The sequence below is a fragment of the Syngnathus floridae genome, chromosome 2, assembly GCF_059516105.1.
Source record: "Syngnathus floridae isolate MCC-2025c chromosome 2, RoL_Sflo_1.0, whole genome shotgun sequence".
In the NCBI taxonomy this organism is placed as follows: Eukaryota; Metazoa; Chordata; class Actinopteri; order Syngnathiformes; family Syngnathidae; genus Syngnathus; species Syngnathus floridae.
Genome location: NC_142414.1, coordinates 20,385,605 through 20,401,726, shown reverse-complemented (window position 1 = coordinate 20,401,726; position 16,122 = coordinate 20,385,605). Strand labels below are relative to the sequence as shown.

The 16,122-nt window shown below is 41.0% G+C and overlaps 1 protein-coding gene across 3 annotated transcripts in view; it reads left to right on the top strand.

The window, feature by feature from the left end:
- Positions 1 to 1,651: 1,651 nt before the first annotated feature.
- tafa5l (TAFA chemokine like family member 5, like) overlaps positions 1,652 to 16,122 on the top strand; it is a 33,196-nt gene continuing 18,725 nt past the window's right edge. Inside the window, exons 1-4 of one of the 3 annotated variants that reach the window (XM_088369389.1) lie at positions 1,652 to 1,783; positions 4,720 to 4,897; positions 7,081 to 7,162; positions 8,603 to 8,817. In XM_088369389.1, the coding sequence (XP_088225515.1) occupies positions 8,721 to 8,817 (97 nt within the window). In that variant the 5' untranslated portion in view covers positions 1,652 to 1,783; positions 4,720 to 4,897; positions 7,081 to 7,162; positions 8,603 to 8,720. Of the gene's footprint in view, positions 1,784 to 4,719; positions 4,898 to 7,080; positions 7,163 to 8,160; positions 8,818 to 16,122 lie in introns of those variants that run through there. The other 2 variants (XM_088369391.1, XM_088369388.1) reach the window with 2 other exon arrangements.

Genomic DNA, 16,122 nt, shown 5'->3' with positions numbered 1-16,122 from the left:
ATCTCTTACTTTTCCACTTGCTGTCTAGCCCGAGAGGTCTTTGACATCCATCCACTTTGCATTTCTTTTTTTCTGGCATTGTCCCAAATGTCCTGTTTTGCCTACTTGTGTTTGAAGAATCTCCCTCCAGCCTTTAGTTTAATTAGATTTTTGCCAAATGCCTCCTTGGTGGCTTTGTGGTTAGCAAGTGTGCCACATAGTCAAAGTATTTGGGTTCCAATCTCTTCTCCAACCTTCCCGTGTTGGGCTTGCAAGTTCTCCTCGTGTCTGCGTGGTTTTTTTTCTGAGTACTCTGACAACCACCCACATTCCAATTACACACACACGAGGTAAAATTGCCCATCGGCATGAATGCGAGTGGTTGTTGGTCTCCGGTTGCGTTAATATGTACAGCACTGAGAACAAGGCATGAGTTTGCAGTCCCATGATCAGAAATTTATTTATTTTTTTCCTGTGAGGTGAGTCATCAATTTATGCAAGTGTACGGCTAAGCCAATGATTCATAGCATGCCCTAGCTTGACCATTTGAGCTATTTCAGTATTCAAACACACTAGCTGAGGGTGGCAGGGTCATCACTAGAAATGTTAGCAAATGCAATGCAAGTCAATGTTGGATATTACCAGTCTTGTCAACAAATTCATTGGTAGAAATAATTTGCCACCGACGACAGCACACAAAGCTGAAATGGTTGGAATAAATGAAGATTCATTTGAAATTGGATTTTTTTTTTTTTTCCTTCATAGAGTTTGATTCTATTTTGCCAATTGTCTTTTGGAAAGAAATGACAAGGGATCCGGGGTTGGTTTTGTGATCCGGGTGGATGGATACGCATATGCAGCAGCATTCATCATTCCTGGTCATTCATGTGTGTTTTAAATTCTACACTAATACAGTGACAAATCACAAAAGGGTCCCCAGTTAAATAATGCATATCTCGCTGTAACTCCTTAAATCTCTCCAGGAAAAGTTCTGTAATAACCATTAAAGGACCCAAAGCCTGCACCCCCCTACCTTTGGCCATGCACATTGTTTGCATTCAAAGGCCCACACAGCTGGAGGATAAGCCAAGTCTCTTGGCGGATAAAGTATTGCGCCTTTGGCTGCTGCACCCTCCTTTCATTTCCGTCTGTCTGCTGGAGTGTCGGAGGCTCCTGGCCACAGCTGGAAGATGAATAGTACCGCACCACTCCACTTTGTCATAGTGTCCAAGAAGGTCCTAAATGGCATTGAGAGACTCCGAGGCTCACACAAATAGGATCTCTCCAGCCCTCGTGTAACCTTGCGAGTATGACTCGAAAGTGCATATTTCGCTTGTAGGCGACAATTTAAAGAGTAAGGCGTGCCCCTTTTATGTAAAAAATAAATAAATAAATATCTGGATATGTTTACTCTAGAGACCCTTGCTTGGATGAAAAACAAACAAAAAAAATCATCATCATCATGAATCGACTTTACATTGATTTTAAATTGTCAGTTTTAACGCTCTTTATGTGGATTGGGCCGCTTTAACCTTAAATGTATTACCACTAGTAAACATGATTATTATGCAGATGACAGCACGGACTCTACATCTTTTCCAGTTGTGCTTCATGTGACAGGTGTTTCCTTATTCCCATTTCATGGTTTTGGCAAAGTGAAACTGGCTGCTGGTGCTTGAGCTGGAAAGACGGAGATAACAACAAGAATTCCTCCAGCAATGTTTTTGTCTCTGCTCCAGTTGGGTGTTCCTCAACATCCTCAACAGCATCCAAAGCTGAGAGGAAGCGAAATTGCATCTTTCTCGTAAGCAAGTCTTCACGTTCTTTCGTTTAACGGCCTGGCCTGTTTGTTCACCGTGCATGTTTCCCTCTGTTTGAATATATTTGTTGCAAGCGTGTGTTTGAATGCGTGACATGAAAAAGCAGCACTGCCCAAGGAGTTTTTAGAACCAAGATTAAACCGGAGCCGCCGTGGGCCCACAGGCACTGATAACACCAGCTTCCATTTTAGGAAGCCTTGATGGCAATCCCAAGTGGCGTGTGCGTATGGAGAGGATGCTTCTGTTTGAAAGGGGGGAAATGAGCAATAAGAGCAAGTTTAGGATTTAAGTTATGTAGGAACATGTAGCCAGTCCACATACAGGAAGTGGAAATGGCAGATAAAAGGATTATGGATTTGTTCCACCCTTTACAAATGCAACAACATCCACGACCCCCAAAGATGAGGGAGTGTAATGTTTGTCCATTCATTCCACCCATACTTTGTTAGGTCTACATGGTAAACGACAAGCTGTGGTCAAATGCCTTCTGTCGATCCTTCCGTGTCATTACAGCATGGCAAACTGACATTTGGAGGAGATTTAATTGTGACACAAATACCCCCCCCCGCCGAATCCTGTGCTTCCAGTACTTTTGGGGGGAGGAGTTAAGACCCAGAGGCCCAGCACGGGAATAAAAGGATGCTGGCAGTGTGCCTAATTCCGCCTTTGAGGACTCTGTAGCACAATGGCTCCTCTCGGCACTCGCGATATGGCACATGAAGAAGGAAAGGCTCACATTTAATCCTGGGGACCGAGGCTCAGCGTGTCATTTAACTGTATGGCCACAATATGTGGATTTTCTAAAAACTGTATGAGCCACTGGGTGATGAAAAAGATCTCTCTCCTCACAAGAATGGCACCAGCAAGTTATGTTTAGCACCTGCCAAAGCAGAAGGTGGTGCTGCAACCACAAGGCCTAGGTTCTAGCCAATCAGAAGTAGAGCTGTCTCTGTACTGTATATACTTCATCGTAAAAAATTGATGACATTATTGCATGACCTGTGCATCCAAACAGATTGTTTTGTTGTTATCCCATACTCCTACCACTGGGGCATGCTTGCATTATATGCAGGATTTGTTAATTACTGAAATATGTGTTTTGTATGAACCAGCAAGTCCAGAAATTATTCATCATGTGGTATTTCAGCACAAGAAAAATATCTGTCAGAATTTCTGCAAATTCTACTTTGGAAAAATGGTGCTACCCAAAAAGCAAAACAAACAAAGAAAATAGAAGCATGTTTCACCATCACTGTCACTGTTATTTTTAGCCACAATGACATTAAGTGGTGTTTAGAAAAATGCCGGCAGAGCTTCTAATGGGATTGAAAGTCCCACCTAGGAGGAGGATTTAATTAACGCTTGGAATGAATAACGTTTGAGCCAGTTCTCTCTCTGTCCTTGGTAATCAGTTCTGGGCCATTAATGAGAGGATGACTATCGACTGGTGGAGTATGCGTCTGATAATTGAATGAGTCGAGGCCATTAAACATTCCTGATCAAAAACAAACATTCCAAATAAAGTTTCTGCATAACAATTTCAAGTATGGCAACACCAATGGAGTGATGTTTGTTGTAAATGTGAAAGTCTGCTATAAATCTCTACCAGCCTTTTGGGCTAGAGGCAGAGAATGGAATCTTTCAAAAGGCACATCCAGACATTCTCGTCCTAATCTCAACCTGAGGAAACGTGTCTCTTTTCTACTGCACCGTACCTAATTGGCTCGGCATGACTCTACTTGATTGACACCTCCGCAAGTAAAAGCAAGGACTATTTCTAATACCTTACAAATTGAGTTCCAACTTGGTATTGCTACACCATTGTATCATTTGTGGATGCATGGCTTCAAACGAAAAAAAAAAGTGAGATAAGCAGGACAGATAATGGATAGATACATGCCTTCGGTCTAAATGGCACAAAGTCCATACTGCCGTGCTGTGGCTTTATAACCAGGCTCGGGTAGTAAAAGGAAAGTCTTTAGGACAAAACAAAAATTAAATGTAAACAATTACAGTTCCGGGCACTGGTATGGGTGTCTTTGAGCAAGACATCAAGACCCCAAACTGCTCTCCAGGCGCTTAAGTAGCACCCCCCCCCCATCCCCACCCCCATCCCAGTGGGCACCACCTATTTTAGCTGGCTTTGTTTTTAACTTGTAGTGAGGCTTTCAATCTGCACCCAATTCAGTCAATCTAGAATCATGACAGAGCTGGAAATAGCTAAAGGAAATATCAACCCTCAAATTTTCTTTTAAATAGTCTTGTCTGTGCGGCAACTATGATGTCATTTTTAATCGTCAACAAGTGGCAAAATGGCCACCTGCCCCCTGAGATGAATAAAAATGGGTGAATTAATGCAATATTAATCAGAATGCTGTGTTTAGATGCACAAACAACATATTATTGTGAATATTTTTTTAGGGCTGACTTCCCCATTTAAAGCTGAGTAGCTCTGTGTATTACTGAAGATGATGGTTCAAGATGAGTTCAACACAACCTCCACATATGTGCATAATAATTATGAGCATTTTTTTATAAGCACAGTCTACCGCCCTACATGATACATATGTATGATGTGATTAAGATAAGTGACTCAGCCATTTATTCCCAACATGCAGTATTAGTGCTTTTTTTTATTTTATTTGCACAATGGCAAATGTTGTAAACCACATTAATGTTATTACGTGCAACTCGATGTAGCTCTGTTGGGCTTTTGCAATGTGTTGAAAACACATAAATTCATTCCAAACCGACATATATACAAGACCTTTATTAGTCTCAACAACTTTACAAGACCTCATTCACTCACATGATACGTGACATGAAAAACAACTTGTTTGGAATTGCTGCGAGGAGCATGTTGTGGTGCTTACAGAGACCTTTATGGTGCACTCAAATTTGTTTGCATTGTTTGTTCAAGGGCTGCTGCCTCTCTAAGACCTGTGAGCGTGACTCGCTTGTCTAGCGAAGCAGAACATCAGCTCCACTTCACGCCCTTTGTGAGAGCACAAGAAGGAAGTCGATACTTGTAAAGAAAGAAAGAAAGACAGGACTCAACTTGTGGGATGTGACTCGATGTCCTCAAATGCCAAGGCAAGGTAGGTTGATACAGCACATTTCATACACATTTCTCCCTCTGGCACCCCTGCTGGTTTTATCTCCAAGTGTACTTCCTGTAAACATTTTTCTCCATTCTTGCACAACAGACCCTCTGCATACATCCACTTCACCCTCTGTCGCACATCATCCATTCACCACCTCGCCAATTTGTCATTTTGTACGGAATTACATGAAGTTTTGGGTGTGACAAACTGTTAGCCGGGACGTGAACTTGTGATCATGCTGCATTTATCAATTTCACTAACACTCAATTCATGCCAAGCTTTTACTCACCACATACCATGCATTTGTTTATTCTTTTCACGTTCCATACATTCATTCGTCACATATATTCTCATGCTTCCAACCATATCTTTTCTTTGTAAGGCAAAACATTTCCCTCTGTCCAGAACATTCTCCAATAATCCAAGGCTGGCGTCTAGCATTAGGCAACAAACAACGTCACATCAAGCATTAAGCAAAACGTAAGATATAATCAAGCATTCAGCATTCTTAGCCACCCTTGGCAGTGTCTGTGATTTAGAAAAACATCAGGCATGCATTGAACAGTTCATTAAGGGTCATTAAGCTATTCAGGCAATTTACCAAAAGTATTTGTTATTTCAAAGTGCACAAAAATGCACATCAGATCATGAAGTTATAAAAAATGTCTCGTTTCCTTCCAATTTTTCCTTCCATCCCCCCATCAGCCAAGATGAGTCAGAATGCTGCATGCGGTCTCTCACAGCATCATCAGCCAGTTTGTAGCCCAGTGTAAGGCAGGACAACCTGCAAAAACATCCCTGACACAGAACAATGTGGTCCATTTTTCACCATGTGACACCGGTGATGAGGCCGACCCAATACGTCATCATAATAGCCATTCCGGGAGAGGCTGATGGCAGAGCCACACACTTGGGGACATCTTCATCTGCTAATAAAGTGCACCTTTTTTAGTCATGGAATATGCCGTGTGTGTGTGAGAGGGTATGTGTGTGTGGGAAGGTATGAGTTATAGTAATGATCCTTGAATGGCAAGGGAGTCTTAAATGGTGCACTTTCACAAGATAGACTGTCTTTTGCAAATGCGTTTGCACGCGCACACACTCACACCGAGCATATTATCATGCAACTTCCACAGCCCTTCCACAGACACAAAGCCATATTACATAAGACTAAGTGGATCTTTTAAAATGAAGTCTGCATGTCTCACTATGAAGTACTTATTGGTAAAAAGTGTGTTATTTCTCCAGGCGATCAATTAATCCAATAAAAATGATAATAATGCAAAATATTTTTATCTCTTAATCAGGGCTGTCCAAATATGTTCCTCAAGGGCTACTATCAGGATTACTCAAGCACAAACTACAATTACTGCGGTCCAAATTAAGAGTGTTGGGGAGAAAAATTATGAGAAAAGAAAGAAATAGCAAAAACACAAGCCTCAAATTAATTACTCACTGAGCTGAACTGAGCTCCCAACCCAGCTCAACTCATCTTTATTTATGTAGCATTTTCAGCTGCAGCTGTAACAAAGCGCTAAGCAGAAAATGACATCAAACATTAACAATTAAACAATCTGCTAGATTAACAATTGTGTAAAGACAGTGTGTATATAATTTAGATTTTTCAATGTTTGTTCAGTTTAAAATCCCTTTATTAATTTTAGTGATATGCCCAAAAAAATCCTGTCATATAAATTTACATGTTTAGAATATAATTGAAAATTTAGCCATAACTAATTATATTACATGGGTCTCATGGCCTCACCTTGATATATTTTGCCGCCATATTTTCACTATGGATATCCGAAGGAGACAAATTACCTGATCTCAAATTTGCTGGATCATCGACTGTAACAACCGCAATGCACTTGAGGGGATACTAAAGTCGTTTGTGGTGACATTTTGCTTGTATCTCTGCTGAAGAAATTGGTGCACACGTTACGCCTATGAATTGTGGTCTCTCTGAGACACCGTAGTGCGCACATTTCAAACTTAAGTCGTTGCAATTAGTTCACCATCAAATGGCCTTGAAAAAAATCCACAGACTGTCTCTTTAAAATGCAGATTTTTGCTGAATGTTTGTTCAGTTTCCAAGTTATGCAGAATTGTAAGACCTTGGGGTGTTTGACTTTTGAGGTTCCACTGTATTAAGATCCTCGTATCTGTCTATTTTCTAGATTGACCTTACTTGCTCTCATTAAGATCATTCATGAGCTGCAGCCCATTGCAATCCTGGACTGGTGGCAAGTCAATTGCAGGGTGGGTATATACAATCGGTCACATTCACTGAATCACACCTATGGACAAGTGCAACATTCAATAAGACTCATTGAAGAAGCCAAAGTCTAATGAAAATACATAATTGGAAAACATGTCCCAAAATATTTGTCATCAATGTCAGTTAGTGCAGCTTAGTCCAGTCAGATAGCTGTGTTTTTATTGTCGTAGTCGTCAGGGTTGTGAGCTGACTGACATAAGACATCTTAGTGCGCATAAATCACCATCATCTACACTGGGATTTATAGCCCCAGAGAGAACATTTTCTCACTTGGAGAACGAAATTAGGCCAGTACGCGTGCGTGCGTGCGTGCGTGCGTGCGTGCGTGCGTGCGTGCGTGCGTGCGTGCGTGCGTGCGTGCGCATGTGCGTAGATGCATCCTCAAAGGCAACTCAAAGTGCTCTACTGATGTTTGCCTACTTGATAGGTCACATCCACTTGAAATGACCATCCATCCATCCATCCATCCATCCATCCATCCATCCATCCATCCATCCATCCATCCATCCATCCATCCATCCATCCATCCATCCATCCATCCATCCATCCATCCATCTTCTCTACCTATTCTTCTGTTCAGGATGACCAAGAGCTAGATCGTATTCCCGCTGGCTTGATTATGATTACTCCCCGCTTCCAGATCTAACAGCCTACACTGGTCTGTGAAATTACCAACAGCAGGTCTAACCGGCCTCCATGCAGCGATACGGTAACGGTTTATGCCAGTGACGAAAACAACTTTCTCATTGCTCTCAACCTCTCAGCGTAATGTAGGCCACTTTGTCCTGCTTTTTAAATGTTACAATGATCCTACAGCTTAGCTTTACCACCGAAGACTGGAATTTCAGACTAAATTGAAAGTAGGAATTTGGGAATGTGAATTTGGGAATTCTCACCACCACTTAGTATGGAAGAAAATCCGTCAAGCCTGTTCGTCTGCCACTTGTGCATGCATGACATCATCGAACATGTGTGTGCATGCACCAGCTCTGATGCACTTTTGCGTCTTGAACGCCTTCACAGACTACATGCGCCGTTTGTTTGCTCACAAGTTTGCGCACCAGTTGCGCGGTGGGTTGCTTTGGATTCAAACGTGTGCGTGGAGGGAGCTTGCGAGGGAAGGAGCCAACCGCCCTCCTCCTCCTCCAACTCTTCATCATCATCATCATCCCCGCGCTTGGATGAGAAGTGCACATTCGCCGTCCTCAGATACAGAGCTCAGCTTTCATCGGAACCGCTCGATTCCACCAAATTGGACCCACCGCTGTGTGAACTGAATTTGTGGGTGTGTGAACTGGATTTGCGCCTCACTGAGGGAATTATTTTTTTTATGATTATTATTTGTGTGGCGGGGGCACTAAAGGGAATTTTATTTTGTATGTTTATTTTCCCCTCACCACCCCCCACCCTCCCTTTATTAGCCCAAAATGGATGCCGTCGACTGGATGTGGCGGCACCCCTGGATTAGCCGCTGATGTGATTGACAATTGAGGGCACCACAAAGTTTTGGTAATCCAGGCGGGCAGAAAAGGGTGCAGGATGCAGTCCGGAGTGAAGACGCTCTCCGCAGGTGGAGGTGCGTCTCTCTGTTGCCTGCTGCTCCTCTGGCTCATCTACTCCCATCTGCTCCGAGAGGGTAAGTCTGCAGTCTTACTTTGCCTCCTGGGAGCTTTTCAAACAAATGGCTTTGTTTATTGATTTGATTGGCATGCATCTGCCCATTCTGTCCTGACTCCAGAGCCATAGCTTTCTTTTAAAAGTAGCCTGCACTCTGAATAGAATGTCACTTTGTTGAGGCAGATAGATGGTTGCCATGCATGCATGCATGCATGCATGTATGATTTTTTCTGAGTGCAGATACAAAAAAAGGATGGTGCTAAACATTCATTTTTAAATCGAGTGACTCATCCTGTTGACTTTGGGTTTTTCACAAAACACCTGTCGATGAAAATGAAAATTAAAAAATCTGGTTTGAATCCACCTAGACTAGCGTACTTTTCGATATAGTACAGTCAAGGGCATCAACTACGTATCCTGGCACTTAACAGATTTTGTGAATTAATGAAAGTTTTTTGCAGACATTTCGAAAAATGATTTTTTTACAGCTTCAGTTGAACCTCATCACAGAAATTCAGGCACAATATGGCTGTGAACTCAGTCAGTGCCAATTTAGTGACTTTTCTGCCCCTCTCACCTCCAGCCACCCCTCGTTCTCCTAAAAGCGAGTCATGATGTTAATTCCCTCTAATAAACTGCAGGCAGCATGAGCGAACTCATTCTGACATTTGTTTGTGTATGATAAGAACGGTGCCCGGTGGATGGCCATCAATTGCGCTGAACATTGCCAACGTTATGGTGCCTGTTTATATGTTGCAAAAGCAGTTAGTAATTGACATGTTGGAAACTTTTGACCCCCCTGCCTGTGCTTCCAAGCCACACATTCTGGATGCTCGAAATGGAAGAAATCCCAATTGAGTATTGTGGCTCTACCTGGTGTGAAAGTTGCTAACCTTGGCCAAAACTACATTTAGACCAAGTTCGACGATTGCCACATGTCCACCAACAAACATTTTATGGTCACTGGTGTCCATTGAAAATCATGTCACAATTTTATGAATTCTAGCTGTAAACAATTATAATAAAAGTGGATTTTTTAATGGTCTGGTAAAAAAATAACAGACACATACGTTTTTCATTGGACGGTGACGACACAGTCCGTAAGGTAAAAAAGAAATACATCAAATTTCTGTTTCTATAAGTGCATAATCAGAGACAACCACAACGTGTCCCATTACAGGGACATACTAACTACTATTGTACAAAATAGACAGTGCACTCTAGCTTGCTGGGTGGCATCGACTGAGGCACACTTCCAGTACCTTCTGTACTGGTTTTAGTTTGTTTGGTTTATGACCTGGATTTTTTTTCTCATAACGTATTCACTGTTACCTTTTCAATGCATTAGCATAGATGACTAATAGACTACTGCGCTGTATAACCGAAGTACAATTGTACGATTTACACCGCCACTGTAAGCACAGAGCAGAACTCCATGGTAAATTATTTCAAGTAGTGGATTAAACACACAAAATGTTTAAAAGATTAATGTAAACAAACATAAAAGAGCAAGGAGCCAAGAAAAAGATTCTACAAATGAATTTTCTTCAAATGGCCTCACAGACAATCCTTCTTAGCCACTTTCAACAAGAAAGGCCATTTCTTCTCTTTGGTTCTTTTTCCAACACAAATATTTGCAAACTGGTGTTTGAGATGTCGACTGGCCCTGTGGTGACGGGCTAAAAGTTTTTCATTATTGGCGTAACACTAGCAAGACTTGACAGTTTTACCCTAACCCCACTTTTGTGTTGACACGCAACGCATTCTTGTTTGTTCTTATTGTCTGGAGTCATGTCTTGACGAGGCTTTAGGTAAAAGGGAGCGACACGTCTTATTTCAATTCCGGGCGCAGGAAGAGCCTGGTCGGGGCCTCCGGAGCGTTATAATTTCCGACTGTATAAATCTGTAATCCCATAGTGCTTTCCTTCTTGAATAAAACATCCTCTGGTGCAATTACACTATCACCCTGACACAGAGCAGAAAGCCAAATGATGTTTTCTCTGCACTTTATTGGATACTGTTGATGACAAAACCACTCACATTTCACTGTCATAGGCTTGGGTAAAAACAAAAAGTGGACCCCTGTTGGGAGATGTAGAACACTAAATTTGGAGATTAGATCTTTTAATCAAGCTTTAGCCGACAGCGTAATTACTGCCTGAGAGGAAGAAGAGCGCCTACACCGACGCGTCTGGCGGCGTGCTGACAGCCCAAGAAGACAGTGATGTGAAAAATGAACCGGATGAGCTTTGAAATGTGCTCCCTTTGCCTCTAATTTACACGTTTGCACTAATGTGCTTCCGTCACCGGCCTCTCAAATTCCTTCAGTGAAGAGCTTGTGTTCCCCTAAGCTATTTATACTGCACTACCTCTCATTGCACAATCGTCTCATTAGTGCCTTATGTTGCAAAATTGTGAAATCAATCTCTGTGAACTAACTGTACTTTGATATTCTTGAGTAAATAGAACATGATTTTATCCTTGACTACCTCTTGTATGTTACCCACTCCTCTTCACAACTGAATCCTAAACCAGTACGCCATGTTTTCAAATATGAAAAATCCTTGTATTTGTTGAATCTTATTTTATTCTATTGACTGCTAGGACAATCAGATGCATAATAGAATGGATGGATGGCATCCAGTATATAACTCCTTTTATGCGCTATGGAGGTTTGCGTGTTTCCAAACTTTTATCGAGCCGCAGACAATTTACCCCCCTCCCACCCCAAATACTTAGTTTCCTTCCAGGGCTCTAAATGAGTTATAGTTAATTATTTTATGTATAATTTAAAATTTACACTTCATGATAAGTACAGTGGCGTCAGGCATAAACCGCTCATCTCGAAAAACCATTACATTTCAGAAAACCAAAATACAGCATGTTTCTTAATCCCTCAACATTTCATTATTTTCGTTTCGTTTCGTTTATTTCAAACGTGGAAAAAAATAAGATTACTGTTCACAAATGAAAAGACAAGACAAAATACATGCATATAGTACATATATACACATACAGACATATATACACATATATACATACGTACATATACACATACATATATATATATATATATATATATATATATATATATATATATATATATATATATATATACACATATACATATATATATATACTTATATACATATATATATATATATATATATATACACACATATATACACATATATACATATACATACATATACATACATCACATACATATACACACATACATATAAACTAAAAGAGTAGCAATCAAAATATAACCACAAAGAAACCATAAATCATATTCACATGCCTGAAAAGGAGTGGGAAGAAGTATCATTTATTTAATCCCACCCCCTTTTAATAATCCCTAAATACCCAGCCATAAATCATTTTGCCTCACTTATCCCAACAAAATACTAAATTACTAAATTATCTTCCACCTGCTGATCGCTAGACACTAGACATATACCTACGCAACATTAATACATACATATATCTCACACACAAACATTTGACATACATACATACCTCAAATACAACACAAAGATACCTGAATGATAAAAATAAACAAAATAAAAACAAAAAACAGCATGAACAAAACAATGACAAACAAAAATCAACAAAGAAACGTGAATAAATAAATACTAAATATTATTTGCACAATAAAACAGAATAACACGAGAACAAGGTGAAGACAAATGTGCAGAGGAAGAAAAAGCAAGCCACTTTTAACACTTTATGTATGTCAATAATTTGTAAAAGGAACTGGCGTATCCATATTGACCACAAGTATCCATTTGTGAAAAAAATTGCGAAATTGGCCGAATTTGGACATGGGTGGATTTGTCTTGGTTTCACTAATAAGCAATTCCTATTCAACATATTTGCGTGATATATTACCACCCCCTACAGGACTGGAGTGAAACTTAACAGCTGTCATGATTTGCCATTAAAACATATGTAAATTGGAAAATTTCCACCTTGGAACAAGTTTGCACTCTACTGAGTGTCGTCCCCACATAAATTATGTAAGTACGCTATCTGGTGAGGGTCTATTGAAAAAACATTTTAATTTTCAAATCCTGCTCCATGCTAGATAGTTTTTTGCTTGCGTTTGACTGCCAGAACGTAATCGTTGGTGACCGACGTTTCGGGAGGCCGGCTTTAGGCAGAGTTGAGGCCGTGTGGCAGCCAGAGCCTGTTTTGCCTCCATCCACTCTGTAGTTCATCTGTCAGGCCAGCCAGGACAGGAAATCAAAGCACAGCAGCCCTGTCTACGTACGGCATTGAGCCAGCGCCCACCACGATGAATGGCCTGTCAGCTGCTCTCTACGCTGCCAATTTATTCAACAATAAATTAGGAAATGTCTGGATTCCCTCACCAGACCACACTCTCAATGCGAGGGGCACGCTCAGAGCTGTGGCGACGTCTCGCAGCTTTCAGGTTGGACAGGTGATTTGTTGTGAGCTTTTGACATTTTTAACCACATTAATGGGGAGGTGGACAAACAGTTGGCCTCTGATGCTGCGGTTGGCCAGTGAAACCCTTTTATTTTAATATAATAGCGACAGATGCATTGGATAAAGAGATAGATAGAAACAGAGACAGACAGATTGCAGACAGTAAAAGCATTGATTGCATTTACTCACACACACTCGCATGGACACACATGCACACACACGCACACACACATCCATACACACTGTGTAAACAGTATAGTAGCACCACTTGTTGTGAATTGTGACAGACCAGTGGTGGAATTTTCCTCCTTCCATCACATGTCATAACACAACAAAACACATTGAATGATTTGTACTCTCCACTTTGAAATTTCTGAAGCGAACAAGACTATGTTGCTGGGGAAAAAAAAAAATCTATGGTGTTATCTTGCTGTGGCGTACAGGCCCGTCGACAGAACTGACAGAACACATCTCATGAAATACGACTGCCGGCTGTCTCACTAAATTCTGAAGTGACTCATTCAGCCTTCAACAATCAGTAGTGAGCCGCTCTATTGATGAATGACGAATATGCTCCACTGTACTTTATGGACGCCATTGTGTTTCTCTCTTCTGCTGACCAAATGTCATCAAAATTTCTAGGTGGATTTTATCGGTGAATTAACCTCTGTGCTCTCAAGGTTAGTTGTGCGTTGTGGGGTGGAAAGTCTTCATGAAGCATCACAGTCTGTATGTTTACTGCACAAACACAGTTCGGTTGGTTGCCCCCTGGTAGTTGGATGACTATCCATTGACTCAAAAGATTAATTTACCACCGAATAATCACTAAGGATAATTTTTTAGAATCATCTGATCATCAGGCCTTTGCTCAGTTTGCAATGAGGAATGTAAAATATGTCCAAATTATTTCTGTTTGTTTGCCACATAAAGACGTATTCACACAAAGCTGTTCTACCAACTAATTAATCCAGTTGATTGTTGATCAGAAAATGTTAGTCCATTCCTAATTCAGAGGACAATTTCATTTGAGCAAACTGAATGACTTTTAACTCAGGGGACCATGAAAATTGCCACACCCCGAGCATTAAAGTAGGCATGCTAGCGAGGAATCACAAACTTTTCCAAGAAAGTAGCTGATTTCTCTCGCAGCAACGTTAAAGGTGGTATTCCATATGCAGCGTGAGTGCTGCTTGCCTGGGCTGTAAGGCGGAGGGAGCTATAAAAGTATGAGCATCCTTATGAAACAAAATGAAAAGAATTTTTACAGCTCAATCCATTTGGCAGCACACAAAGCTCATAATTCACAGGCCCTCGAATACGAATTCTGTCTGGCTGTCAGCGTCAATCTCCCCAGTGGATGAGTGTAGTTCAGTGCTCAGTGTATTTCTGCATCGTAATACCCCAGGCAGACAGTGCCGGGCCCTGAAACAGGTCCAGCCCAGGCTGGGTGGTGCGCATGATTAGTCATGTTCATTCTGTTTCGTGCTCTACTCCATTTTCTGCTTGATGTGCTGATTATATTGTCTGAGAGAGCTGTGATTTCATATTAAAGCCACACACACACACACACACACACACACACGCACACACCCAATCTTGCCTTGTTGTACTGTACTTTGGGAATTTAATAGTCTCTCTGCATCTTTGCGTTAAATGAAGATGAGGAAATCCTCGGTGGCTCTGAAATTTGGGCTGTGCACTCGAGTTGTCCGACTTGCGTTGTCAGTAGCACTGCTACTTGCATTGTGCTGCAACATTATGAACAGAATATTATAAGATAAACTTATTGCAGAGAAGATGAAATCAGTCAGTGGGATAATTCACAGAATACAAAAGTGAGTTATCTCTACAAAAGTTGCAATATTTCCTTCACTGCTTATCCTCATTAGGGTAGGTATCCATCTGATTTCTTTATTTCCCCTTGAAAACATGATCAACTGAACCAAATACTGATCATATTATATTTATTAATAATTCAGGTGGCCAGCATCCAGAGGAGACGTTTAAGGCAAAACAATAGTTTTTGTCAAAATATGACTTAGGCCATTTTAAGCAGCGACCCCAAATCTTGTTTTTGTGCCAGTTGTCTGCTGTCTGACATGTTCAGCAAGTGAGAATCAGTCAAGGAGGCCACGGCAACATCTGCCTCATGTACTTGGTGTCCTTAGCCCCGCTACTCGTCTGGCACGTTGCAAACGGCATCTCGGTAATGAGAAGCACTCGGTCGTCTTGACGAACATATTCTCAGAGGAACGAGACAGCAGTCTGATGTCATACAGAGTCGTCGATTGGGAGGCTGTTAGTTTAGATGTCAATGCAAGGCTGCTGAATTCAGGCTTGAAAAGATAGCTGGCTAGTCCACCTTAACAAAAGGAAGCTGTTCCTTCTTTGCATCTCTTCACATTTCTGTGAACAAGAATTTGGAGCGTGTCTAAGGGAATTGTTTTGTCCATTCATCCAGAAGAACATTGAGTTAAAAGCCAGTGATTTTGGAGCTGAGAGACAACTTGTTGGCTCTGCTTCCGGTTCATCTCAAAGGTGTTCGTGGGCTTGTTCTCACACACCAGACATTGCATCCTTTTCTTTTACAGACCTTGCTTTGAGTACTTGGGCTACTGGGAGCATGCATTTTCTCCTTCTTTGAGTTGGTTCAATTGGGTCAGTCCAATGTTTAACCCAAATTGGATTGTTTTTAATCCAGTATTAAAAATAGTATACAAAAGTATTGGAATATACACATTTAAATATTGGAACGAATATAAATTGTTTGAAAAAACTGCTTTAAGTTTTTTACTTAATGACATTATCAAACGTTCCAAGACTTCGCTGCAGCCTCCTTCAGTTGTTTGTTGGGTTTATTTCCGTCCTA